At 44.8% G+C, this 27599-nt stretch overlaps 3 protein-coding genes across 8 annotated transcripts; 2 read left to right on the top strand and 1 right to left on the bottom strand.

Annotated features, from left to right (window-relative positions):
- The first annotated feature begins 204 nt into the window (after window positions 1-204).
- Window positions 205-13828, top strand: syngr2b (synaptogyrin 2b). The gene is made up of 5 exons (XM_071389718.1): window positions 205-503; window positions 5881-6013; window positions 8141-8245; window positions 8526-8662; window positions 9510-13828. Exons 1-5 carry the CDS (start codon window positions 384-386, stop codon window positions 9759-9761), a joined length of 747 nt encoding a protein of 248 aa, XP_071245819.1. The 5' UTR covers window positions 205-383; the 3' UTR covers window positions 9762-13828.
- Window positions 13829-14465: 637 nt separating this feature from the next.
- On the bottom strand, window positions 14466-18300 carry tk1 (thymidine kinase 1, soluble). The gene is made up of 7 exons (XM_071389709.1): window positions 18111-18300; window positions 17915-17946; window positions 17407-17520; window positions 16784-16877; window positions 15943-16032; window positions 15575-15694; window positions 14466-15145 (listed from the first exon to the last, which is right to left on the bottom strand). The coding sequence occupies exons 1-7, from the start codon at window positions 18174-18176 to the stop codon at window positions 14960-14962; spliced, it is 702 nt and encodes a 233-aa protein (XP_071245810.1). The 5' UTR covers window positions 18177-18300; the 3' UTR covers window positions 14466-14959.
- On the top strand, window positions 17172-27529 carry afmid (arylformamidase). 6 transcript variants are annotated; one of them, XM_071389703.1, is made up of 12 exons: window positions 17176-17309; window positions 18921-19007; window positions 19732-19822; window positions 20160-20264; window positions 22147-22195; window positions 22288-22373; window positions 22692-22764; window positions 23000-23097; window positions 23303-23381; window positions 24735-24870; window positions 25200-25307; window positions 25629-27529. In XM_071389703.1, the coding sequence occupies exons 1-12, from the start codon at window positions 17226-17228 to the stop codon at window positions 25656-25658; spliced, it is 1026 nt and encodes a 341-aa protein (XP_071245804.1). In that variant the 5' UTR covers window positions 17176-17225; the 3' UTR covers window positions 25659-27529. The 6 variants fall into 6 exon arrangements, with proteins under 6 accessions (XP_071245805.1, XP_071245804.1, XP_071245809.1 ...); XM_071389705.1 differs by lacking the exon at window positions 17176-17309 and adding an exon at window positions 18507-18635; XM_071389704.1 differs by lacking the exon at window positions 18921-19007 and having other exon boundaries at window positions 17172-17309.
- Window positions 27530-27599: the final 70 nt, after the last annotated feature.

The following is a 27599-nucleotide window of genomic DNA, read 5'->3' as shown; positions in this document are numbered from 1 at the left end:
CTGAATACAATTAACTATTAGGGAGATGTCCATTGTTACAAGACAGACAAATTAAAAATATTTTTGGCGAATAAAAGTGGATAGCCAATTATGACTTCTGTCTGCTACGTTTTCACAAAGAGATCCATATGACCATGTTTATGACCAAGTGAGTCACATCGTATCAATATTGTTCACTTTTGTGTGAAATTACATTTTCACGACGGCCCCTCGGGAGATAGCACGCTACGTACGTAGGTGTAGGCGTTCTTTTACTTTCAGGAAACTCGGTGGCGAAAAAACAAGAAGGCGGTTGGTAGTCTCGCTATCTGTGTTACACGGAAGATTAAAGCTAAATCAACGGTTGCTTGTCTTGTGACTTGTGCTGAACTTGAGCGACAGAAATGGAGGAGACCGGGGGAGTTGGTGGCGCTAGTGCGTACGGAGCTTCGCTCGCAGGCGGTAGCTTCGACTTTCAGAAGTTTGCTAAACAACCGCACACTATCGTGCGCTTCTTGAGTTGGGTGAGTTTGACAAGGCAAGGAACACAGAGAGTAATAACTTGAATTACTTATTGACTAAAATGTTTCAAGGAAGTTGAGCACAGAGGATTAACGTTAACACATTGTCTAAGTAACGTTACCTGTCACTTTGTCTTTGTATAATTTCAAACGCAACTGAGCGAACTATGCCGTTTGTGTTAATTGTTGATCTGATCATCCCGAATATATATTTTTACCACAGACAGCCCTTTAATTGCTTATTAGCCAATGTGTTATTGTCGACTCGTATTCCTCTTGATAGATGTATAATGTTACAGCTGATGTCACGACACTGCAAAGTACAGCTGCTCACGCGGACGTGCGACTGTTGCCAGCCGTATTGACAACAACAACAATCAGGATACTATTGAAGCGATAATGGGTGGGGGCGGGAGTCATTTCCAATTCATTGCATTTTTATCATGCTAAATTGATTAGGCCTAGCTATATGCCTAGGCTACACTTCCAACTAGGCTTACATGGAGCTTCATTGTGTAATGTCATGCATATGGACTGACAATGTATTGAAGATGTTACCAACACACCCACACAGACCGAGGGGAACTAACCCCCATGTGATGCCTGTGGCTGCTGCTGTTGTTGTTTGAAACACGACGCAGAAGTATATATGAGATTTAAAGGATTCACACAGCTTGAACTAGGCTAGCTGAAGTGACACTTAGTGAACATTGTTTCCATTGTCTGATACAGATGAGGTAATGGGACAAAGGAAGTAATGGGACAACAGCCTAAAGTAGCCTAAACACATGGACACGTCTGCCTTCTGAGATACCAGGGCCTGTTTGTCCAATAATGACAATCACACACACAAATTAAACTCTCACAAAAATTGTTTTTCCTCGACATTAGGCCTATTCTTTGAAATAGCAAAAGACATGTCATATAGAAGTGAGTGGTAGCAGCACACACTGCCAGCCCATTTTGGTTGGTCATCAACAGCCATGTTGTAATGTCATGTTGATCCACCAGAAGGCAGCAAGAGGGACTTTCCAAAGAGGAAGAGGGAGAGAGAGAGAGAGAGGCCCAGTCAGTCTGTGGTCTGATATGACTAATGGTAGAGATTGTAATTTTAGGGATCTTCCTGGTTTGATTGGTCCATTAAGTTTGAGGAACTCCAAAAAATGTTGTGTGGGTGTGTGTTGCATGTGCTCACATCGACATCTACTTTTCAGATGCCCCTAGGCCCTGTTCAATAATATCTGACCAAGACCAGATGCCCCTAGGCCCTGTTCAATAATATATAACCAAGACCAGATGGCCCTGTTCAATAATATATAACCAAGACCAGATGGCCCTGTTCAATAATATATTACCAAGACCAGATGCCCCTAGGCCCTGTTCAATAATATCTGACCAAGACCAGATGCCCCTAGGCCCTGTTCAATAATATCTGACCAAGACCAGATGCCCCTAGGCCCTGTTCAATAATATCTGACCAAGACCAGATGCCCCTAGGCCCTGTTCAATAATATCTGACCAAGACCAGATGCCCATAGGCCCTGTTCAATAATATCTGACTAAGACCAGATGCCCCTAGGCCCTGTTCAGTAATATCTGACCAAGACCAGATGCCCCTAGGCCCTGTTCAATAATATATAACCAAGACCAGATGCCCCTAGGCCCTGTTCAATAATATATAACCAAGACCAGATGCCCCTAGGCCCTGTTCAATAATATATAACCAAGACCAGATGCCCCTAGGCCCTGTTCAATAATATCTGACCAAGACCAGATGCCCCTAGGCCCTGTTCAATAATATATAACCAAGACCAGATGCCCCTAGGCCCTGTTAAATAATATCTGACCAAGACCAGATGCCCCTAGGCCCTGTTCAATAATATCTGACCAAGACCAGATGCCCCTAGGCCCTGTTCAATAATATCTGACCAAGACCAGATGCCCCTAGGCCCTGTTCAATAATATATAACCAAGACCAGATGCCCCTAGGCCCTGTTCAGTAATATATATAACCAAGACCAGATGGCCCTAGGCCCTGTTCAATAATATCTGACCAAGACCAGATGCCCCTAGGCCCTGTAAAGTAACATCTAACCTCAGGTCTTGTAGCTAGCTACATACCACCAAGATGTCTGTTGCTCAAACAGTCTCCTCCATACAGAGACATACACTTAACAGATAACACTAGAGCCACACGGTGTAAATTGTCAGTCTAGTTGGTCTATGAGCCTGAGCAGTGTAGCGTACCAACATGTAAACAGTGTAACACTGTAGGGTCTGTGACTCAAATGGCATCCTATTACCTATATAGTGCACTACTTTTGATCAGGGCCCATGGAGCTCTGGTCAAAAGAAGTGCCCTATGTAGTGGATAGGTAGCCATTTGGGACACTGCCTCGGTCTGGACAGAATGTGCTGCCTGTCGACACAACCACTTCTCCTCCCTGCTCTCTGACGGTGGGAGCAGAAAGGGGCAGATGGGAGGGAAGGTGATACCCCATCTAGCCCCCCTCCCTCCAGTGCTCTCTCTAGCAGTGTCTTCCAAGGACCCTCTCATATCCAGCGGAACACACACTCGTCATCGCATAGACACTTGCTCACACACACACACACACACACACACACACACACACACACACACACACACACACACACACACACACACACACACACACACACACACACACACACACCATTGTTGTATGACATGGCGTAAGGAAATAACATGTGGGTTATCATCTGTTGGTGCTCTCTCACACTGTTTCCTTTGTTTCTGTCTCTCTTCCATCACTCTTCCTTTCCTTCAGTCAGCAGACTCTCTCTCTGCTGTTGTTGAATTCTCTCTCTCTTCCCTCAGTCAGCATTCTCTCTCTGCTGTTGTTGAATTCTCTCTCTCTTCCCTCAGTCAGCAGACTCTCTCTGCCGTTGTTGAATTCTCTCTCTCTTCCCTCAGTCAGCAGACTCTCTCTCTGCTGTTGTTGAATTCTCTCTCTTCCCTCAGTCAGCATTCTCTCTCTGCCGTTGTTGAATTATCTCTCTCTTCCCTCAGTCAGCAGACTCTCTCTCTGCTGTTGTTGAATTCTCTCTCTTCCCTCAGTCAGCATTCTCTCTCTGCCGTTGTTGAATTATCTCTCTCTTCCCTCAGTCAGCAGACTCTCTCTCTGCCGTTGTTGAATTATCTCTCTCTTCCCTCAGTCAGCAGACTCTCTCTCTGCTGTTGTTGAATTCTCTCTCTTCCCTCAGTCAGCATTCTCTCTCTGCCGTTGTTGAATTATCTCTCTCTTCCCTCAGTCAGCAGACTCTCTCTCTGCTGTTGTTGAATTCTCTCTCTTCCCTCAGTCAGCAGACTCTCTCTCTGCTGTTGTTGAATTCTCTCTCTTCCCTCAGTCAGCAGACTCTCTCTCTGCTGTTGTTGAATTCTCTCTCTTCCCTCAGTCAGCAGACTCTCTCTCTGCTGTTGTTGAATTCTCTCTCTTCCCTCAGTCAGCAGACTCTCTCTCTGCTGTTGTTGAATTCTCTCTCTTCCCTCAGTCAGCATTCTCTCTCTGCCGTTGTTGAATTATCTCTCTTCCCTCAGTCAGCATTCTCTCTCTGCTGTTGTTGAATTATCTCTCTTCCCTCAGTCAGCATTCTCTCTCTGCTGTTGTTGAATTATCTCTCTTCCCTCAGTCAGCATTCTCTCTCTGCTGTTGTTGAATTATCTCTCTTCCCTCAGTCAGCATTCTCTCTCTGCTGTTGTTGAATTCTCTCTCTCTTCCCTCAGTCAGCAGACTCTCTCTCTGCTGTTGTTGAATTCTCTCTCTCTTCCCTCAGTCAGCAGACTCTCTCTGCTGTTGTTGAATTATTTCTGTCTCTCTGGCTTTGATCTCTGTTTCTCTCACTTTTCAGTTCTTTCTTTTTGGAACTCCCCAGTAACTATCTGTACCATTCTCTCCCGTTGTCTTTCTTTCACTGGAAAGAAAAACTATTTTGTCTCTCTCTTTTCCATCGCATTCTCAAAGGAAACACACATTTCTCTCTCTCTCTCTCTCTGTCTCACTAATACTTGAAGAGGGAATTGGTGGCATCTCTGGTCACAAGTATGTCAGTGCTGCTGGGTCACATGACGGTGGTGGACCAGTAACGAGACAGAGACTGGAACTGAACTGACTACAGAGGCCTGGGTCCGGTCCATTAGGTACCAAATGGAGAGAGAAACTAGACTAAAACAGGGAGGGACTTCCTGGACTCGTCCAATAAGAAGTGTTCATTTTCGTTTTCAGTTGTAAAAGGTTTTCTGTTGTCCTAATGAACATGTGTTGGCATCAGGCCCTAGTTTTTCTGTTTTCACAGTCGTTGGAATAGAAAAAGGGAGAGCATAAGTGGATGGCGTCGCCTGTTAGAATATCTTCCAGAAGACCTCTCATTGTATGTTTCTACTGGCCCCGTCGTTGATAGATGACTGGATGGAGAAATAAGGCCCCGTTGTTGATAGATGACTGGATGGAGAAATAAGGCCTCGTCGTTGATAGATGACTGGATGGAGAAATAAGGCCCCGTCGTTGATAGATGACTGGATGGAGAAATAAGGCCCCGTCGTTGATAGATGACTGGATGGAGAAATAAGGCCCCGTCGTTGATAGATGACTGGATGGAGAAATAAGGCCCCGTCGTTGATAGATGGAGAAACAAGGCCCCGTCGTTGAGGGATGGAGAAACAAGGCCCCGTCGTTGAGGGATGGAGAAACAAGGCCCCGTCGTTGAGGGATGGAGAAACAAGGCCCCGTCGTTGAGGGATGGAGAAACAAGGCCCCGTCGTTGAGGGATGGAGAAACAAGGCCCCGTCGTTGAGGGATGGAGAAACAAGGCCCCGTCGTTGAGGGATGGAGAAACAAGGCCCCGTCGTTGAGGGATGGAGAAACAAGGCCCCGTCGTTGAGGGATGGAGAAACAAGGCCCCCTCGTTGAGGGATGGAGAAACAAGGCCCCCTCGTTGAGGGATGGAGAAACAAGGCCCCGTCGTTGAGGGATGGAGAAACAAGGCCCCGTCGTTGAGGGATGGAGAAACAAGGCCCCGTCGTTGAGGGATGGAGAAACAAGGCCCCGTCGTTGAGGGATGGAGAAACAAGGCCCCGTCGTTGAGGGATGGAGAAACAAGGCCCCGTCGTTGAGGGATGGAGAAACAAGGCCCCGTCGTTGAGGGATGGAGAAACAAGGCCCCGTCGTTGAGGGATGGAGAAACAAGGCCCCGTCGTTGGAGGACGGGATGGAGAAACAAGGCCCCGTCGCTGGAGGATGGAGAAACAAGGCCCCGTCGTTGATAGACGACTAGATGGATAAATAAACATGCAGATCACAGTCAAAACAGTCAAATTGAAACGTTCCTCTCTTCCCCTTCTTAGATTTTTTCCATCGTGGTCTTCTCCTGCATCACGGCGGAGGGATTTGTCAACAATCCGCACAGCCCCTACGCGCATTGTGTCTTCAACCAGAATGACTCGGCGTGTCACTACGCTGTGGGCATCGGTATCATAGGTAAGTAGTCTAGTGGTTCTGGGTTACAGGTTCTAATCCCAGGGCTGACTGAGAAAATGGTGTTGGGTGAAGTTGCCCCAAGATGCGGATCTTGGGACAGTTAAGCATTTCCCCCACTAATAGTTAGGATTGGGGAGGGGAAGCTGATCCTAGATCTGTACCTAGGGGAAACCACCCTTGAGTGGAAAAAATCTGGTCGGGGCCGGGCAGCAAACAGGATCAGAGATGGCATCTCCCGCCGTTGTGCCCTGGGTTCAGATAACAGAAAAATAATTGTTTGTGTCTCTGTGACAATCGACAATAGAAGGTATCACTTTATGCAGAGCTATGGTGTAGTGGTAACACTCCCGGCACATCTCATAATACGACTCCCCTCAGGAGACTGGGGTTGATTCCTTGTCTCATAATACGACTCCCCTCAGGAGACTGGGGTTGATTCCTTGTCTCATAATACGACTCCCCTCAGGAGACTGGGGTTGATTCCTTGTCTCATAATACGACTCCCCTCAGGAGACTGGGGTTGATTCCTTGTCTCATAATACGACTCCCCTCAGGAGACTGGGGTTGATTCCTTGTCTCATAATACGACTCCCCTCAGGAGACTGGGGTTGATTCCTTGTCTCATAATACGACTCCCCTCAGGAGACTGGGGTTGATTCCTTGTCTCATAATACGACTCCCCTCAGGAGACTGGGGTTGATTCCTTGTCTCATAATACGACTCCCCTCAGGAGACTGGGGTTGATTCCTTGTCTCATAATACGACTCCCCGCAGGAGACTGGGGTTGATTCCTTGTCTCATAATACGACTCCCCGCAGGAGACTGGGGTTGATTCCTTGTCTCATAATACGACTCCCCGCAGGAGACTGGGGTTGATTCCTTGTCTCATAATACGACTCCCCGCAGGAGACTGGGGTTGATTCCTTGTCTCATAATACGACTCCCCGCAGGAGACTGGGGTTGATTCCTTGTCTCATAATACGACTCCCCGCAGGAGACTGGGGTTGATTCCTTGTCTCATAATACGACTCCCCGCAGGAGACTGGGGTTGATTCCTTGTCTCATAATACGACTCCCCGCAGGAGACTGGGGTTGATTCCTTGTCTCATAATACGACTCCCCGCAGGAGACTGGGGTTGATTCCTTGTCTCATAATACGACTCCCCGCAGGAGACTGGGGTTGATTCCTTGTCTCATAATACGACTCCCCGCAGGAGACTGGGGTTGATTCCTTGTCTCATAATACGACTCCCCGCAGGAGACTGGGGTTGATTCCTTGTCTCATAATACGACTCCCCGCAGGAGACTGGGGTTGATTCCTTGTCTCATAATACGACTCCCCGCAGGAGACGGGTTGATTCCTTGTCTCATAATACGACTCCCCGCAGGAGACGGGTTGATTCCTTGTCTCATAATACGACTCCCCGCAGGAGACTGGGGTTGATTCCTTGTCTCATAATACGACTCCCCGCAGGAGACGGGTTGATTCCTTGTCTCATAATACGACTCCCCGCAGGAGACTGGGGTTGATTCCTTGTGTCATAATACGACTCCCCGCAGGAGACTGGGGTTGATTCCTTGTGTCATAATACGACTCCCCGCAGGAGACTGGGGTTCAGTCTTTGTCTCATAATACGACTCCCCGCAGGAGACTGGGGTTGATTCCTTGTCTCATAATACGACTCCCCGCAGGAGACTGGGGTTCAGTCTTTGTCTCATAATACGACTCCCCGCAGGAGACTGGGGTTGATTCCTTGTGTCATAATACGACTCCCCGCAGGAGACTGGGGTTCAGTCTTTGTCTCATAATACGACTCCCCGCAGGAGACTGGGGTTGATTCCTTGTGTCATAATACGACTCCCCGCAGGAGACTGGGGTTGATTCCTTGTCTCATAATACGACTCCCCGCAGGAGATGGGTTGATTCCTTGTGTCATAATATGACTCCCCGCAGGAGACGGGTTGATTCCTTGTCTCATAATACGACTCCCCGCAGGAGACTGGGGTTCAAACCCTGCGTCCTTCTTACTGTTTCTCCCACTTGCCTGACTCCCCACCTCATTTCCTTACAGTCTCAATAAAGTGTTAAAATATATATATTTATGAAGTATCTCTTTATTTCTCTAGCCTTCCTGGCCTGTTTTTTCTTCCTCTTATTGGACGCCTACATGCCGCTGATGAGCAACGCAAAGGAGAGGAAGTACGCTGTCATGGCCGACCTGGGATTCTCAGGTGAGGAGGGGGTAAGGGGAGGTGTGTGTGAACCTAGGGTTGTGGTGTGAGGAAAGAGCTTCCAGGCACCTGGGTCTTGTTCATCATAGCACCACATGGAAGAAAACAGACTGAAACGGGGAGGGACTGCCTGGAACGTACAATAAGAAACGCTTATATATTTTTTTTCATTGATTAAAGGTTTCATAACATTTTCAGTTGTGTTCCCTAATGAACGTGACCCTGTAGGTAGTTGTAGTGTAAATAAGTATATTCCTTGTTTCTTGTCTGTTTGTATCAGGTGTGTGGACGTTCCTGTGGTTCGTGTGTTTCTGCCTCCTGGCTAGCCAATGGAGTCGTACGCTTGATGTCAGTGGATTCCCCCAGGACGCCGCCCGCGCCACCATCGCCTTCTCTTTCTTCTCTATTGCCACCTGGGTGAGGAGGACTGTCACTACAGCTACAGCTGCCTTACTGCCTCTCCTTTACTACAGCTACAGCTGCCTTACTGCCTCTCCTTTACTACAGCTGCCTTACTGCCTCTCCTTTACTACAGCTGCCTTACTGCCTCTCCTTTACTACAGCTGCCTTACTGCCTCTCCTTTACTACAGCTGCCTTACTGCCTCTCCTTTACTACAGCTGCCTTACTGCCTCTCCTTTACTACAGCTGCCTTACTGCCTCTCCTTTACTACAGCTGCCTTACTGCCTCTCCTTTACTACAGCTGCCTTACTGCCTCTCCTTTACTACAGCTACAGCTGCCTTACTGCCTCTCCTTTACTACAGCTACAGCTGCCTTACTGCCTCTCCTTTACTACAGCTACAGCTGCCTTACTGCCTCTCCTTTACTACAGCTGCCTTACTGCCTCTCCTTTACTACAGCTGCCTTACTGCCTCTCCTTTACTACAGCTGCCTTACTGCCTCTCCTTTACTACAGCTGCCTTACTGCCTCTCCTTTACTACAGCTGCCTTACTGCCTCTCCTTTACTACAGCTGCCTTACTGCCTCTCCTTTACTACAGCTACAGCTGCCTTACTGCCTCTCCTTTACTACAGCTACAGCTGCCTTACTGCCTCTCCTTTACTACAGCTACAGCTGCCTTACTGCCTCTCCTTTACTACAGCTACAGCTGCCTTACTGCCTCTCCTTTACTACAGCTACACTATGGCCTGGTCATACCTTCACCACACTGACTGACTTATTATTTCATTAATTGATTCATTGACTGACTGATTTAATTAATTAATTGATTTATTAATTGACCCCTCTTTGTGTCTACAACAGGGAATCCTAACCTACTTCGCTTTGGGGAGATATCGCCGTGGTGTTGCCGATGTCACCCAGAGCATCTACGCCGAGCCTGCGCCGGAGCAGCACACCCCTTACCCTCCGACCTACGCCCCCTCGGCCTACACCCCCACCACCTACTCCCCGTACCCTTCCAGCGCGCCAGACGACTTCCAACAACCCCCCTTCACCCCCAGCACCTTCACCACCACCCAACCCCAGGGGGACTACCAACCCCCCAACTACTGAGGGGCTCCGCGGTGAAGTTTCCCCTAGGTGCAGATCTAGGATCAGCTTCACTTCCCCCATTCCTAACCTTAACCATTAGTGGGGGAAATGCAAGATCTGACCCAAGATCAGTGTCTAGGCCAAGGGGCAATTTCACCGAACTATTACTGGGATAGAATTATGGAGAAAGGAAGAGTGGAAGCTCATTATCACCAGACCTGGGTTCAAATACTATTTGAAATATTTGTTTTGCTTTTGTCTGTCTGGAGTGCAAGGTGGGTGGAGTTTGCACTCTGTCAACTTTTACATTGGTTTAATTTGCAACAGGGAAACTGGATGAAAGCACAGACCGATAATGGTTTTAAATAGTGTTTGAACACAGGTCTGCTTACTACTAATTCAGTGGATGATGTGGTTAAAGGGAGACTTCTACCCTGAGACAGGGGCGCAGCTGAGGGGCAGGGGCAAAAGTCAGAGCCTGGTCACGTGACACGGGAGACTGGAGGTCACATGATTTGGGATATGCGAAAAACGGCCGATGAGAGCTCTCATGGGAGGGGCAAGTGCTTGCTTTAGCTAATCAGTGTGCTTGTCTCCCCCCTCTCTGTTCAGAACTCTAGTCCCCTGCTTCTGTGTTCCAGAAGGAAGGAGAATGTGTATCTGTCAGAGGAGGCTGGTGGGATGAGCTATAGGAAGACCTGCTCATTGTAATGGCTGGAATGGAATAAATGGAACGGTATCAAATAAACCACATGTTTGACTCGGTTCCATGTATTTCATTCCAGCCGTTAGTGAGCCGGTCCTCCTATAGCTTCCTCCCACCAGCCTCCTCTGGTGTCTGTACATACTAGATATTCATAGTTGAACCGCCAATTCTTTGAATGGCTGTAGTGTGTTTTTTAAAAACATTTTATCTCTTTGTTTTCAATTTAGCACAATTATGTTGATGACACGCAAGCACAGTGTTTTATTCTATGTCAAAAAAGTATGTTTATTTAATTGACCAGTGTATCGTGAGACTACTGAATTCTACAGGATAAGCCAACTATAAGCCAAATGCCCAAGAAAGCCTTATTATTAATGTCCTATGTAAACTGCTGGGCTTTTGTCCCACTTCAGGAGCCGTAGACAGACTTTGTCTGTGTCCCAAATGGCACCCAATTCCCTTTATAGTGCACTACTTTTGATCAGGACCCATAAGGCTCTGGTCAAAAGTAGTGCACTATATATAGGGTGTCATTTAGGATACACATGCAAGTCCTTTTTCATAACTCTTAAATCCTGTCTATCTGATAACAGTCAAGGTAAAGCCATAAAAAGCCTAAAGAAAAAAACACATTAAAGCGCTCATTAAATCCCACGTTGAAAACACAAGGCTTGTTTGCTCAACTGATCTGTGTAATATGCATGTTCCTATCTAGTCATTATGTATTGAGTTTTCAGTCATCTTTTATATGTCTACTGTCCACAGAAACTATAGCAACTGGAGGGGTTGAAACTCGGCTGTAACCAGGAGATAAATTAGTCCCAATTCTCCACCCTTCTCCCAAAGTGTGCACTGCACTGGCCTACTTTTCCCCCCTGTGGCTTTGACAATGGTGGAAACTCCCTCCAGCCAATCCTTACACCAGTGCTTTTAGAACCATGTGCACTGGAGAAGGTGGAGAATCGGAACATAAGTCTTCCACTGCCGCTACATAAAGCCATCTATGGTTTGTATTACTTTGTGTGTTTCCTATCAGTCTTTCTGAGTCTGAGACCACTGCCTGCTTTGTACTACTAAAGGTAAAAGTATAGTAATTCATGAATAAATCCTCTTACTGCCAAGACTGACTTCAGGAACCTCAGTGCAGCAGCTGGGTCATGTTCATTAGGCACCAAATGGAAGAGAAACCGTGTACATATGAACATTAACAAACACACAATTACCGAACTTCAGAAGCTATTTTAAATACATTTTCTTGGTCCTAGCGTCATTAGATGTTCAGAGAACATTGAGGGGAGTTCCTGCTTTCAAAACAAGTAAAACAGTTGGAAGTTTTTCATCAGGCAAATGCTTTTGTTTTTCCATTGCAAAAAGTTTTGCTGTGGTGTGCACTAATGAACACGATCAAGAGCTGTGACTGTATAGCTCCGGTCCACCAAGGTCCAAGTGTGCTTTGGCACACTACTTCAAATCATCTGACTGACTTTAAATGTAAATCATACAGGACTAACTTAAGCACTTGATAACAATACAATACTTGGGATTTCATCAATTGCTTTTCTTTAAAGTGGCAATCTGCAGATACATTTTTGGATGTATTAATGATATGTACCAATTGATTCTTGAAGAATAGAACTTATAAATGCCTCATGAGGTTAGTTCAATTGTTGTACCCCATCAGAACCCAAAATATGAGCTTTTTTTACTCTGATGTTTGTGAACAAAGTAAATGTAAACAAACACTATTTAGCCTCAACATGGTTAACTATAATTTTGATATCATGGATGGTCAGTCCTCGTATACATAACTCTATGAGTTTGAGCCCCATCCCTCAGCTTTTTACTGAAACGGGTGGGGAGACGATTTGTTATCGTTTCAACTGCTGATTGCCGTTTTAAAGGACAAGACTGAAAACAGCAGACGTAGTATCCATTGAAGAATGGCTTCTATGGAAATGTTATGCACTTCTCCTTAACAAGAACCCTGGTATACTTTGTTGACGGTGCCTTAGACGTACTTGTATGTAATGTTGACACCATGGTGACCTTGAGTCCACCATAGACAAGCATAGATGTACATATTCACATATAGATGTGTGTAGGTAAATATAGACACACACATAGATAAGTTGTATATAAACACATCATAGGAGTCCACTTGGCCAAAGGGAAGACCTCACCTTGTGTGTCCAAAATGGCACCCTATTCCCTATATAGAGCACTACACTGTACGGGCCCTAGTCTAAAGTTGTGCACTACATAGGGATTAGGGTGCCATTTGGGACAGAGAGGTGTATTTATTAAGTATGAGTGATGCTACTTTGCAAGGCTAGTAGTGGAAACATTTTGGGAGGGTAGAAACGCTCCCTCTATTTATATGTATACAGGACAGTGGAGGCTGCTGAGGGGAGAACGGCTCATAATAATGGCTGGAATGGAGTGAATGGAATGGTATCAGACACGTGGTTGTCTTATGTTTGGTACCATTCCAGACGTTATTATGAGCCGTCCTCCCCTCAACAGCCTCCACTGATAGTGGCACCAACCATTTCAACTTTCCCGTGGTGTATACACTCTATTTGCCCAATCAACCTCCTCAAACTGTCCATATATTTACTTTATAAAACCTTGAACAAAATCATTTTAAGCCATGATGGCACGCACTTGAGCAAAAACTGAAGGGCATATTCAGGATTATCAAACTGTTGCCTTGTGTTCATAAATGTCAGGAGATGAGTGATGTTGCAATTTGTTGTTTGCAATCCTGAACATACCCCCTAGATGTCCAGCTTGGCCTAGTGAGGCGGTGTCTACACAGGCAGCCCAATTCTGATCTTTTGACCAGTGAAATCAGATCTTTTGCCCATAATTGGGCAAAAGATCAGAATTTGGCTGCCTGTGTAAATGCAGCCTTACTGTTCAAATGAAACCTCACCAGTTAGCAACCTTTGTATCTATGATTGATTGATAGCCAAGAGTTCTGTAAGTATGTGATTTGTAGTTTAGTATTGGGACTGAGTTAATTGATTGCGTTTTGTTTTCTGTAGTTGTAGGGGTGATGTGTATATTTCACTTTTTGTCCATTGTTTTATCGTGTTAGATAACCAATGATGTATATGATTTTGATTTACCACTTGATCACCACCACCACAGATCTAAATGAAAGTGTAGATGAGTATTTCTCACTTATTTTACATTTATGAAGTTAATTTGCAAATTGTGTCACACTTCCCTATAACACACAAAAAATGATAGCACCAGAAACCTGTTAGTTCAGTTGTGTTCTATTGAATCCATTGTTGTCACAAGGATATAATTCTGTTCTGTCTAAATGACATGTGTGTGTCTGCGTGGGGCAGAATAAAATTTGCCTTAAATCCAATATTTGGTCATAATTTGACTGGTTTAAAAAAATACATGTTTACAAGTCCAGATTGAGTGACTAATGTACTGCGTTGGGGATTTCTGTGTTACCATAAAAATCATCTTAATTGGCAGCTAGTTACTGTACAACAACATGCCAACTGCCAAGACCTAAATGGTTATTTCAGTCAAGGCTAGTACATTGGATTGCAATCCAGCGCCATTTCTTTCACTCAGTTACTAGGGTGATTGGCAACTATAATGTTAAGTGTTGGGTGCATGTTTCATGTGCTCGAGAAACACCGAATTGTTCCTATACACACAAAAAGCTTCTCTCAAATGTTGTGCACAAATGTGTTTATATCCCTATTAGTGAGCATTTCTCCATTGCCGATAATCCATCCACCTGACAGGTGTGGCATATCAAGAAGCTGATTCAACATTACACAGGTGCACCTTGTGCTGGGGATAAAAGGCCACGAAAAGGTGCAGTTGTCACAACACAATGCCAGATGTCTAAGGTTGAGGGAGCGTGCAATTAGCATGATGTAGTGGCACAACTGAGCAACAACAAAAAATTACCTTGAACACTGACAGTTATGGGTTCGACTTAACATTTTGCAAAATCCGGAAAATGACTTAACACAAACCATAAATGAACATTTAAAAAATATATTTATTTGTATTATAGGAGGCAAATCAGACCAGAACTACAAAAAGTAACAGTTGAATATTAAGTTGTGTACACTAGACTCATTGCATGGCAGTATGTAAGTTAGCAGGTGTATCCAAGTCTTAAAAAACATGATATGTACTAATTTGGGTTATGTTTTAGAAATATTTACATCGAAGTATAAGAAGCCCTATAAAATGACAGGTATTACACAGATACCATACCGTTCAGTGGGTTGATGGAGCTTCATTTATTGTCCCCACTCATTCCAAGTGCAAAACTTAAAGGGATGGTTCATTACTCCAATTAGAAAATGAAGTCAACAACTATCCCTTTTAACTCATCTCCAGTCAAATTACCACACCTAAAATTTAAAGGGATTGTTCACCATCTCATTCAAAAGTTCCAATTCAAGTCAACTTCCCCTTTAAAGTCATGTGAGTGAACTATCCTTTAAGAATAGTCTACTGGTAATGATCAGACTTGCAGGGTGGCGAAGAGTTTCCGTGGCGATGTAGTGTTGTCAAGCAGTTTCCCTGTCATCACATGTGGTGGCGTATCGTCCCTGTGGGGGGCGCTATTCTCCTTCACCACATCCATCAGGCCACCGTAACACTTCCTGCACCGCGCATGGTACATATCGGCTCCACCAATCACCTCCACCTGGGGGCGGGGCACAGACAAGAAACAGGAAGTGAGGTCATGTCCAAATACAGGCACAGTCCTAAAATCAACCTCCTAACCCTTACTCCTTAGGGCAGATGCGAAAGGATCGGATGGGTAATAAATGGTGAAATGGGACACAGTGATAATTGTGATTCCTGCAGGGACTTTTCATTCCTAACTGGTTGACTAATAAAACAGGGATGATAGAGAGATCAAGAGGGGATTTCAGAAAGGGAGAGAAGCAGGTAGACCAGGACAGTGAATGTCAAGAGAGATTGGTTGTGACGACAAAGAGGATATGAAAAACCACCAGTCTCATTTCACTCCCAGAAGTTCAAGGGAATACAACCTTTGAGTCGGGAAGGCATGTGATGTTTCTACTGTATGATCCCTCCTCAGCTCTAATATAAATCATATCCCCCTCACCTCTTTCTCTGCCCCCAGTCTCTTGGTGTATGCTGCCTCCTTGTAACACTGCATACAGACAGCGTTCAGCTTCACAACGCTCTCAGCCAGGGGAACCAGGTTCAGGATGTTTCCAAAGGGCTGCAGACAGGACAGAGAGTTCGGTCAGATAGTACACTAGCCAGAGAAATGTACTGTCTGTACAGACACACACACAGACAGACAGACATCATTCATACGCAGTTAATCATTCAAATTAAACTGACAAACTCTACATGTCAAATATTCTATTACCTGAGACAACTGTTACCGATGACGACACGATTACGATGCTAGACAACCAGGAGGCAGGCAGCAAACCTTGGATATGACTCATCATCCATGCCTACCTTTCTCTGGAAGGTTCCGTCCAGGGCCGCTACGATTATAGTCTTCCCCATGTTGGCCATCTCCTCACAGAACTCCACCGTGTCTGGGAACTGACAAACACACAAACACAAGAAGAATGTGGCATGGATTCATAAGCATACGGGTATAACAGTTAGGACATGGTTGGTTATCATTGGTAATGTAGCATAGGTCAGTGATCTCCTCAGAGATGTTTCACCATTCTGTTGTAGCCCTGAACTAGATCACCTGATTCAACTAGTCAAGGGCCACCCGGTCTCCCGGGTGGCGCAGTGGTCTAGGGCACTGCATCGCAGTGCTAGCTGCGCCACCAGAGTCTCTGGGTTCGCGCCCAGGCTGGGCTGGGTTCGCGCCCAGGCTCTGTCGCAGCCGGCCGCAACCGGGAGATCCGTGGGGCGACGCACAATTGGCATAGCGTCGTCCGGGTTAGGGAGGGTTTGGCCGGTAGGGATATCCTTGTCTCAGTATGTAAAAATGTAATAAAATGTATGCACTCTACTGTAAGTCGCTCTGGATAAGAGCGTCTGCTAAATGACTAAAATGTAAATGTAAATGGCTTGATGGTTAGTTGACCAGTTGAATCAGGTGTGCTCGCTCTGGAACAGTTTAAATACGTGGAGCGTCTGGGGGAGACGGTTGAAAAAAGGTGGTCATAATAACACTAAGGAATATGGTGCTGATGACGCCATGTGCTTAACAGATGAATATCAATGGCAGGTTATTCAGCTGTAGAGAACATACAGGTAATGATCTGGTGAGGAACAAAGAGGATCACTCTGTTGGATACAGTGAGAGGGTAACAGACTAATGTACTATACTTACAAACTGTCCTTCGTCGATTCCGATGACGCAAGCCTGCAGAGCGAGAGAACGCACGTCACTCAGGGAGTTGGCTGGGACAGCTTCCATTGTGTTTCTGGTGTTTGTGTAGAAATAAATAAATAAATAAATACATACATACATATACACACACACACACACACATATATAAAGAGACCATCCTACTAAATACATTAGTGATGCTGCAATTCTGTACATTTTGCCATGGGGCGGAGAGAAATGTTGAAAGTTTTTAATATATCTGAGTGAGACTGACTAACAAAATCAATCGCCCCTGGCTGGTAATTCGACCATGATGACAAGTTTAAATAGCTGGCCTCTAAACCAATTTAGCAATCTAAAAAAATGTTAGCTGACATGGGCTATTTGACTGTCAGTGAGTGACGCAACAAGAGAACCTGCCGATGCACCGCCACATTTCAAAATGGCACCTTGTGTATTCTACTATTCAAACTCGCAAAAGCAGAGGGAAACAACTGTTGTCCTGGGTGGCAACAATGAGAATCAGGTGAATCAGGGTAATAATTAGTTAATGGGGGTGCGGTTAAATGTAATCTATACAAATCAGGAGATAATGTATTTGACATAAACCAGAGTGTTCTTACTTGTCATGCGTGGCCATGCCCTTCTCGGAGTAGCGTGTATCTTTGGCATATTTGACCACCAAACAGTTGTACTGAGCGATCTGGAAACGACGCACTCGCCTGATCAACTCAGTGCTGTTAATAAGAAAATAGATTTCAGTCAGTTATAGAAAAAATGTATCACAAACTAGTAATACAGCTATGAAGCGCTCTCTAAAACACTGCCGCGGAGTAGATGGTTACAGTTTATAGGATAAATGCAAAGATCCTATTAAATTACTAATATGTTCTAATTTGTAATACTATGTAAAGTACACACTACAGTAGCTTGTTACGAGCTAGTGCTTGAGATGCTGATTACAGTAAACCGTGTACTAATGCACTGTTACATTTGGCGGGCTACAATTCTAACGAGCTGCTATAGTCGTGCCATCAAGTTACGGTGGTTCACTGACTGTGTTGGTACAAAATCTTAGCGGTTGTCGTTAACAAATAAACAGCTGATTATGAAGAATTAGCCAACTGAAACCTTTTGCCAGAGAACATTGGGCCAAAGATGATCTGCAAACAAATGAGAGACAATGAGTTTGATGTGTACGATCGACATAGAAATCTAAACGTACAATCAGTGCACTGCATATGATTGAGTTATTTGGTTTGTTTTAAGATGATTATAAAAATGTTTAGGGTAACGCATTTGTCTCAAAAATAAATTGTGAACGTACCTGGATCTGTCCTATTGCTTTCCGTGGGGAATTTGGCAGGATTCTTGGAACATTCAAACACTCCATTAAGTTAACCTTATGTTTCACAATATTCCTAATAATTATGAAAAATAACTCTGCACTCTTCGGAGAGGCTGAAAAGATTACGAATATCCCGCCGCGACGGTTTCTGTAAATGCTTGATCAGGGTCACTGAACGAACCAATCAGCTCACAGAATAATCACGTGACAAACGCGTCAGTAGGTCAAACGTTCGTTCTTCTGGCGGGAGACTTTGTTAATTATACTCATTACAAAGTTGTACTTTCATTTAGCTTGGACATAACTCATTTGTAATTGTACGGAGCTCCATAGTATTTAACATGTATCTAGACAATTCATGATAATACTCTGAAGGCACTACTGTAGTAGGCCTAGGCTATCAAAGAGTGCGTTCTGTGTTACGGTGTTGCATGTATTGTCAGTTTAGTTAGTGAAACCCTTTTTACTCCACCCAACACAGGATGTCATGTTCTCCAGCACAAGGTACAGTACACCGTGTACTAATGCACTGTTACATTGGCCGGGCTGCAATTCTAACGAGCTGTTATTGTTGTGCCATCAAGTTACGGTGGTTCACTGACTGTGTTGGTACAAAATCTTAGCGGTTGTCGTTAACAAATAAACAGCTGTTTATGTAGAATCTGGCAACTGAAACCGTTTGCCTGAGAACATTGTGACACCCCGCAGACACTCGTCCCGCAGACCCGTTGGACCCACTGTCCTCGATGGTCGTTTTTTCTCCTGCTTATCTTTTGTCCAATTCCAAAGGTTCTCTGTGTTGTGCCTATCGGAGTCTATCTGCTGTTGTTACATTCAAGAGCAACAATGTCACGTCGGAAGGATATGAATAAGGATGTAAGTGATGTTAAGATGATGTACGTTTTGTGTCTGTTCATACAGTAGACATTGTACTGTAAATATGTACCCGGTGCAGCTGTAGCTCTGCGCTGTGTGTGATTGATTGAGACTAAAGACGTGGACCTCGGATATCAGGTTGTTTTAATAGTTCTCTCCTGCATCCAAAAGAAAATACACAACATTTGAAGAGCACAAATATGTGCGTGTCTCGTAAGTACGCGCTCTCCTATTCCCCAGGAGGCAGGCATGGTTAATAACAAATCAACATGCTATATTAACATATGAACCTGGTGTTATTCCATTTTTTGTATTCCATTTTTAAAATTGAACCTTTATATAACAAAGTATTTTAACAACTGTTCGAAATATATAATAATGTCTAAAGTAGCCTAGTTCCTCTTTTTCAGAACCTACTCTCTTCATTTCTAAACTTTGCCTATCCATTTGCCATTATTACTATAAAATAAAGCACCGTTTCTCATATCTAAATATCGATTATAAATACTTTAGTTCACTGTTGAAACAACAAAAGTATAAACAAAAACCTGTATGTTGACTTCTGATATTAATAAAAAGTTCCGAATGTCTACCGATTGAGGGCGCTGTTGGACTGCGCCCTCGCTGTCTGCCTGATCTTTATGAGCTAATGTTCCGACTCCAACCGGCTGGTACGTATGGCCGCCCCGATTCACAACACACTTCTGTGTGGTTACTTTGACAGGAGCTAGAGAGGCAGTTTTCGCCCAGCCAGTGGTCGCACAGAATGTCGGCAGACGACGTTATCAAATCCCACGTGACGGCGCTCAAAGAAGGTCTGTCGATGTTTGATTAACTAGCCGATAAAGTTGATTATTGACAAGAGTGTGGGTTCAGGGAAGAGCAATAGCCAACTGATTGCTATAGGGATCTTTAGACTAGCCGTGACATATGGGTGGTGCCCGCAGTGCGAATAATGAAATGAATGGTTGGAAAGTAACCAACTGTATGTCGTTGGTTTGACTTATATTGTTGTTGTGCCCCGTATGTTTAACACGTAATTCTGTATCCGTAGGTTACACTACAGTTTAGTCAAAATATATATTTTTGCAAAGTAAACAAAGGTGTGTCTCTGTATATTTCTCCGTGTGCATGTTTTTGGTGCGTGTGCAGGTACGGAGCGTGCCCGTGGCCTGGCCCAGACCCTCCTCAACGTTCCCTATGGAGAAGGAGAGGGGGAGAAACTAGACGTCTATGTTCCCACCACCACTTCTCTAGGTGTGTGTGGTATAGCCTGTTTGTCAACAACACACCCTCCCTGATATTCTCTTCAACTAGAAGATGACGATAGAATAACAGGATAATCAAGTGACACACATATAAACGCAACATGCAACAATTTCAAAGATTTTGCTGAGTTACAGTTAATATAAGGAAATCAGTCAATTGGAATAAATTCATTAGGCTCTAATTTATGGATTTCACATGACTCGGCAGGGTCGCAGCCACGGGTGGGCCTGGAAATCAGAATGAGTTTTCCTCCACAATAGGGCTTTATTACAGACAGAAATACTCCTCAGCCCCCCTCCTCCCCCCCATCACCACAGACAGCCCTCAGGCATCTCCACAGACAGCCCTCCGGTATCTCCGCAGACAGCTGTCGGGCATCTCCACAGACAGCCCTCGGGCATCTCCACAGACAGCCCTCGGGCATCTCCACAGACAGCCCTCGGGCATCTCCACAGACAGCCCTCGGGCATCTCCACAGACAGCCCTCGGGCATCTCCACAGACAGCCCTCGGGCATCTCCACAGACAGCCCTCGGGCATCTCCACAGACAGCCCTCGGGCATCTCCACAGACAGCCCTCGGGCATCACCACAGACAGCCCTCGGGCATCACCACAGACAGCCCTCGGGCATCACCACAGACAGCCCTCGGGCATCACCACAGACAGCCCTCGGGCATCACCACAGACAGCCCTCGGGCATCACCACAGACAGCCCTCGGGCATCACCACAGACAGCCCTCGGGCATCACCACAGACAGCCCTCGGGCATCACCACAGACAGCCCTCGGGCATCACCACAGACAGCCCTCGGGCATCACCACAGACAGCCCTCGGGCATCACCACAGACAGCCCTCAGGCATCTCCACAGACAGCCCTCAGGCATCATCCCTCTGATCCCAGCTACTGAGACACACACCTTCATTCTTTATCTCGTGGTGAAATGAAATAACAGAAGGGTTTCACTGAAAACATGAAAACTGAGTTATTTTCAGTCACTGATTATTTAAGATATTACATCACAATAGTGTTAAAAGGAAGCATAAACCAAAACTCCAGATTCAATCTCCTGATCTAACACTAGTATACTGCAGCTACAGTATGTTGTTGAGACCAAAGGGGGTATACTGTGGTGTTGTACTGTGGTGTAATAGTGTAGTATTGTAGTGTACTGTGGTGTAATACAGTAGTTCAGTAGTGTAGTACTGTAGTTCAGTACTGTAGTGTACATTACTACTGTTGTGTAGTACTGTAGTGCAGTATGGCAGCAGCACATTACTGACAGCTGTGACAGATTTCTAATGACTTAAAGGGAATACGGTTTGCCCTTATCAAGGGGAAAACCCAGCTTTCACAACACATTACATGACACACAGGTGTGGGGGCAACATGGAACTGGAGAAACAAGGCATTTCCACAGTAGAAACTGCACACAGACACAGATCCACACAGACACAGATCCACACAGACACAGATCCACACAGACACAGATCCACACAGACACAGATCCACACAGACACAGATCCACACAGACACAGGCAGTGCCCTGGGTTAGACAGCTCACATGCATCTGGTCTTGGATCTTCTAAGTGGGTGTTTGTGGGGGAGGGGGTGAAGGTTTGTGGAGTGACGGAAAAAATGGCACAAATCGTCATTCTGTTACCAAACTTAGCATATGCACTGTTCTTCAAGTACATTAGTTTTTTTGGTCAATTTTCAGTGGAAATGGTTAAAAGTAGTTATTGTGTTGTATGGGGCTGTTTAACTTAGTTTTTTGTTTGACATACATTTTAAAGTAAAGAAATCTTGAGTGTCCGCATCATTCTGTTACTGTGGAATTGCCCATAACCAATGTTTTCTTTCTTCTTATAGATGTCCCACTGGTGATCTACCTCCATGGAGGCTACTGGCAGTTCCTTAGGTATCTATCTATCTCTATCTCCTCTCTCTCTCTCTCAGACGCAGGAGTTGAGCAAATCCATTTGAGAAATGGCCTGTGTTTCTTCTTCCTAGTAAGGAGGAGTCCGGGTTTATGGCCGTCCCATTGGTCCATAAGGGCGTCGTGGTGGTCGCCGTGGGTTACGACATCGCTCCCAAAGGTACCGTTGGTGTGTCCCTGGTTTGTGATGTCATAGCAACATAGGAGACATTATGAATGCGTCCCAAATGTCTCCCTGTTTATCTATAGCGTACTACTTCTGTAGACTGCAGCTGGGGTCTTCAGAGCACAGCAGCCTGTTGGTCGAGAGCAGCTTCAGCCCTATGGGCCCTGGTCTAAAATTGTGCACTGTAGGGAATAGGGTCCCATTTTGGACTTAGCCCGATCTCGCTGCCCTTTTTCACACATTCATCTCTATCTGTCCTTCGTTTGTTCCTATTTTTTCTTACTTTCCTCCTCTTCCCCGTTTCCCATCCAGGGAACATGGATGTGATGGTGTCTCAGGTGCGGAGGAGTGTGGTGTCCGTCATTCAACAGTATTCACACATTAGGTGCGCCCTCTTCATCAGTCTCAATCTCAGATCTGTACTTACTAAAGGCAGTCTTAATGCCTTTCTTGGAAGTTTTAAATCAACTTCCAAGAGTGGCTGAATATAATCTTTACTATCTGACTAAAGGATAGTAACAAATATGTCATGATTTGATGATATGAATGTCTAGGCTAGGGGTTGGTTTCTGACTGGCAATTCTCTCTGTCTCTCTCTGTGTCTCTCTCTCTCTCTCTAGTGGTCTGTACCTGTGTGGCCACTCTGCGGGGGCCCACCTGGCTGCTATGATCCTCTCTACAGACTGGTCTCAGTACAGTGTGACCCCTCAGATCAAAGGTGAGAGGTTAGAGGTCAGGAGATAGCGGGTTGTCAGCAGAGACGTGAGCTCAGTAATCTTTCTCCATAATCACAGAAAGACCTGCTTTTTTATTTTGAATGATTGACAATCTTCTCTCCCTCCTATCTCCTTACCCATACATTGTCTCTCTCTCTCTCTCTCTCTCTCTCTCTCTCTCTCTCTCTCTCTCTCTCTCTCTCTCAGGTGCGTTCCTGGTCAGTGGTATATATGACCTCCTGCCCATCCTGTCCACCTATGTCAACGAGCCTCTGAAGATGACAGAGTACGTACCATGTTTTTTTTTAAATTGAGAGACTTAATGTTTTCTTTACTGACCATAATTTCCACTTGTCTGACCGCTTGCATGATGACGAGTTTCTCACACGACTGGCCTATCTGGGTGATTTTTTTTTCTCACCTGAATGGTCTGAATCTAGGATTACAGCGACGCTGTGCAACTATATTCAATGTGTGGGACAAAATTGAGGCTATGATTAAGAAGTTGGAGCTCTTCTCTGTCTGCATTAACAAGGACAACACACAGGTCTTTCCATCATTGTATGATTTTTCTGTGTGCAAATGAACTCAAGCTTATGGACAATGTCAAATGTGATATAGCGAGTGAGCTGGGTGCACAATTACGCAAGTACTTTCCTGAAACGGACGACACAAACAACAGGATTCGTTATCCCTTTCATGCCCTGCCTCCAGTCCACTTACCGATATCTGAACAAGAGAGCCTCATTGAAATTGCAACAAGCGGTTCTGTGAAAATTGAATTTAATCAGAATCCACTGCCAGATTTCTGGATAGGGCTGCGTGCAGAGTTTCTTGCCTTAGCAAATCGCGCTGTTAAGACACTGATGCCCTATGCAACCACGTACCTATGTGAGAGGGGATTCTCCGCCCTCACTAGCATGAAAACTAAATACAGGCACAGACTGTGTGTGGTAAATGATATAAGACTGAGACTCTCTCCAATACAACCCAACATTGCAGAGGTATGTGCATCCTTTCAAGCACACCCTTCTCATTAACCTGTGGTGAGTTATTCACAATTTTTGATGAACAAATAAGGTTTTATATGTAAAATGTTTAAATAAAGAGCAAAATTATTGATTATAATTATTTGTGCCCTGGTCCTATAAGAGCTCTTTGTCATTTCCCACGAGCCGGGTTGTGACAAACTCAGACTCACTCTTATGTTTAATAAATGTATCGTATAGTGTGTGTGTGTGGAGGCTTACAATGATGGCAAAAAACAACATTTGAGAGTGCGCTGACCCTGGTGCTAGAGGGGGTACAGATGGAGGTTGAATGTTTGAAGGGGTACGGGACTATAAAAAGTTTGGGAACCACTGCTCTACCTTATCTACTAATGGTCACCTAAGGTCAGTGAGTAATGGTGTTTATCAATGGCCAAATTATTTGTGTGTGTTTGGCATTGTGTATGTGAGAGAGTGAAGAAGGTTAAATGAATCCTATATTTAGAGAGAGAGATGTAGTCTGTGTGTTTGCTCTGTGGGTGTCCAGTAGCAGTCAGTGCCAGTCAGAGCCATCACCAGAAGCTCCCCTCTCTCTCTCGCTTCTTTTTTCCCCTCTTTCTCTCTGTCTCACTCTCTCTGTCTCTTCACAGAGAGGTGGCTCTGAGGAACAGTCCTAGTCAGTTGGTTCCGCAGCTCAAACTCTCCTCCTCCGACTGTGACATCGTGGTTGCCGTGGCGCAGAACGACTCGCCAGAGTTCCGGAAGCAGTCGGAGGACTACTACAAAGTCAGTACAGACTGAACACACAGAAGTAGAACACAGAATCAGAGCTGATGAATAGAATGTGTCCGAGTTCCATGGATGGAAAAACAGACATTGTCTGGGACACATTAGAATATATCTAGATTGTTCTTGTTGCACGATTTCAGAAAGTGACAAAACAATTCACCTTTATAACAGCTGACCCCTTATATTTTTTGAAGAGTTTTAGGGCCTAGAAAACTACTATCTTTCTGTCCCTTTTTTTTCTCCCTCCTTTGCTCTCCCTCTCTTCCCTTCCTCTCTCCCTCCTCTCCTCCTTCCTTTCTCCCTCCTCTCCTCCTTCCCTCTTGCAGGCTCTGGAGTCAACAGAAGGACTGAAGGTAACATTGGAGGACGTTCCAAACACAGATCACTTCAACATCATCGAGCAGCTAGTCGACGGAGACTACCACCTCACTCAGGTAGGTACCCCCATCCCTTCCTCTTTCTCCCTCTTCCTCCTTATCTATCCCTTCCTTTTTCTTCTCCTTCTCTCGCTCGCCCCTCCCTACCTCCTCCCTCCCTATCTCTTTCCAAGTCACAGTCAACCTTTGAGGAAAATAAAAAGTGTATTAGCTAGACAGTGTTATTTCCTCCAGACCTTAGTGTGGGGTGCTTTTTGGGAGTCACTCTCCTTGAGCTAATGATCATTACTCATCATGAGTATCAGTCTGTCTCAGAGGTTAAGATGCACTTGACCTTTGTGACCTTTGTCTTTATGCGTCTACCTCCTCCTTGTACAGCTGCTGTTAAAGATGATGGGGAAGAGCTAAAGAGATACAGGGACACCGGCCAATCAATGAAGAGATACAGGGACACTGGCCAATCATTGAAGAGATACAGGGACACCAGACAATCATTGAAGAGATACAGGGACACTGGCCAATCATTCATTTACATATCAACCACAAACACCTCTGTTCTGATGGCTATTGGCTAAACAAGGTGGTTAGGTAACAGGTATTATGTTTTGTGTTACAGAACCTCCGGGGTGAAGATTCCCTTAGTTACAGTTCTTGGATCAGTTTTGATTCCTCTTCACTTGCAAAACTGACCCAAGATCAGCGTATAGGGGCAACTTTACCCTGCTCCGTTAGAGTGGCCTGAAGTGTTTTTTAAACCCAAAATCCCCTCCCCACGCGGTCTTACAGTAACAACCAGATGAAACTAAGTGTGCATCCCAAATGGCACCCTATTCCCAATATATAGCGCTCCGGTCAAAAGTAGTGCACTATACAGGGAACATGGTACCATTTAGGATGCACCCTATCTCACCGTCTGGCCCAGTACTATCTCACACTACACTATGGATTTGTCCCAAATGGCACCCTATTCCCTATATAGTGCAGTACTTTTGACTAGAGCCCTATGGGTACCTATGGGCCCTGGTTAAATGTAGTGCACTATAGAGGGAATAGGGTGCCCATTTAGGATGTAACCTATACCTCTTCACTCTGTTAGTGCTATAACAACTGGTTTGGGGTCAGCTCTTAGGAATCTTTTAAAGAAATGGTCAAACTGATCCTGGACCAGCCAAAGTTTGACAACATAAAATGCGTCCCAAATTGCATCCTCATATAGTTCACTAGTTTTAACCAGGTCTATTTCACTAGGTAGGGTATAGGGTGCCATTTGGGACTGAAGCATAGCCTGCCAGGATAAAGTAGCAACACTTGTTTCCAGAGCTAGCGAGATACCTAATCAGTTAACCAATCACTATGCACAAATTAATATTGTCTTCATTGCAATTTTGCCAATGCCAGTCGATTTCATTGCTTGTTTTAGTGGCACAGTGTAGTTGATAACGCGGCGACAGTGGCACTTTTTTGTTTCTTTGTATTGTTACATCACTTCCTGTGTTTGTTTCTAAACCTCTCTGAACCATAGAAATAGTCCACCCATTATGGCGTCGTTGACTTGAATAAGGAGGCCTGTTCTCTGAACCATATTGACTGGGAGTCTTTCCCACTACTTTATTCACCTGTCATTAGAACCAGGGTTCTCTGAACCATATTGACTGGGAGTCTTTCCCCACTATGTTGTTCACCTGTTATTATAACTTCAAATTATGGGTTCAAATTATACATTGGCTCTTGGGGGTGCATGAACGACGAGGGTGTTCAGTCTGGCCTACACCCCCCTGTAATTCAAACCCTGGTTATTTTCCAAAGGACATGAACAGGGTCTGAACTTCTCGTGTTAAGATTAAGTACATGACATGAATTGAAATCGGTATGACGAAAGGTGAATGTTGGCATTCAATAGGGTACGTCTCAAATGGTGAAAAGTAGTGCACTATATTAGGGAAAAGGTTGCCATTTTGGACATATGTCAATGTTTACCTATATAATTGTCAGATGTGTGTTACACATGGAATTAATTGTAACATTTACCCCAAAATAACCTTTTGACACTTGAATTTGTCTCTCACAATCTAGAACTAAGGAATACTGTATTTTGTTTATTATTCTACCCTAATATGAAATTGTCAATCTAGATTTGCACACTAAAATTGTTTTATGTGGGTCATTCTGCTTCTTTGTCTATTAGCCTAAATGCTTGATTACATTATTGTTTACATTACATGACTAGTAATGTTGGTGGGAGAATTATGTAAAATATCACAATAAATGTGTATGTCATAGAAGTGTGCCAATTCTTTTAAAGCTTTCTTTTTGAGAAAATAAGGGTGAGTTTCAGAGACGGGACTGTCA

This window comes from Salvelinus alpinus, chromosome 2 (genome assembly GCF_045679555.1).
Source record: "Salvelinus alpinus chromosome 2, SLU_Salpinus.1, whole genome shotgun sequence".
In the NCBI taxonomy this organism is placed as follows: domain Eukaryota; kingdom Metazoa; phylum Chordata; class Actinopteri; order Salmoniformes; family Salmonidae; genus Salvelinus; species Salvelinus alpinus.
This window is presented reverse-complemented; position numbering and strand designations above follow the sequence as displayed.

Bases quoted from the DNA above. Each gene is read 5' to 3' on its own strand.
- syngr2b (XM_071389718.1), top strand. From the start codon at position 384: ATGGAGGAGACCGGGGGAGTTGGTGGCGCTAGTGCGTACGGAGCTTCG. The intron at 504-5,880 runs GTGAGTTTGACA...TCCCCTTCTTAG, and splicing joins TCGTGCGCTTCTTGAGTTGG to ATTTTTTCCATCGTGGTCTT. The intron at 8,246-8,525 runs GTGAGGAGGGGG...TGTTTGTATCAG, and splicing joins GGCCGACCTGGGATTCTCAG to GTGTGTGGACGTTCCTGTGG.
- afmid (XM_071389703.1), top strand. From the start codon at position 17,226: ATGGCACCTTGTGTATTCTACTATTCAAACTCGCAAAAGCAGAGGGAA. The intron at 23,098-23,302 runs GTGAGAGGTTAG...TCTCTCTCTCAG, and splicing joins TGTGACCCCTCAGATCAAAG to GTGCGTTCCTGGTCAGTGGT. The intron at 23,382-24,734 runs GTACGTACCATG...GTCTCTTCACAG, and splicing joins GAGCCTCTGAAGATGACAGA to AGAGGTGGCTCTGAGGAACA.
- tk1 (XM_071389709.1), bottom strand. From the start codon at position 18,176: ATGGAGTGTTTGAATGTTCCAAGAATCCTGCCAAATTCCCCACGGAAA. The intron at 16,878-17,406 runs GTAAGAACACTC...CACAAACACCAG, and splicing joins GGCATGGCCACGCATGACAA to AAACACAATGGAAGCTGTCC. The intron at 15,146-15,574 runs GTGAGGGGGATA...CCCCGCCCCCAG, and splicing joins GACTGGGGGCAGAGAAAGAG to GTGGAGGTGATTGGTGGAGC.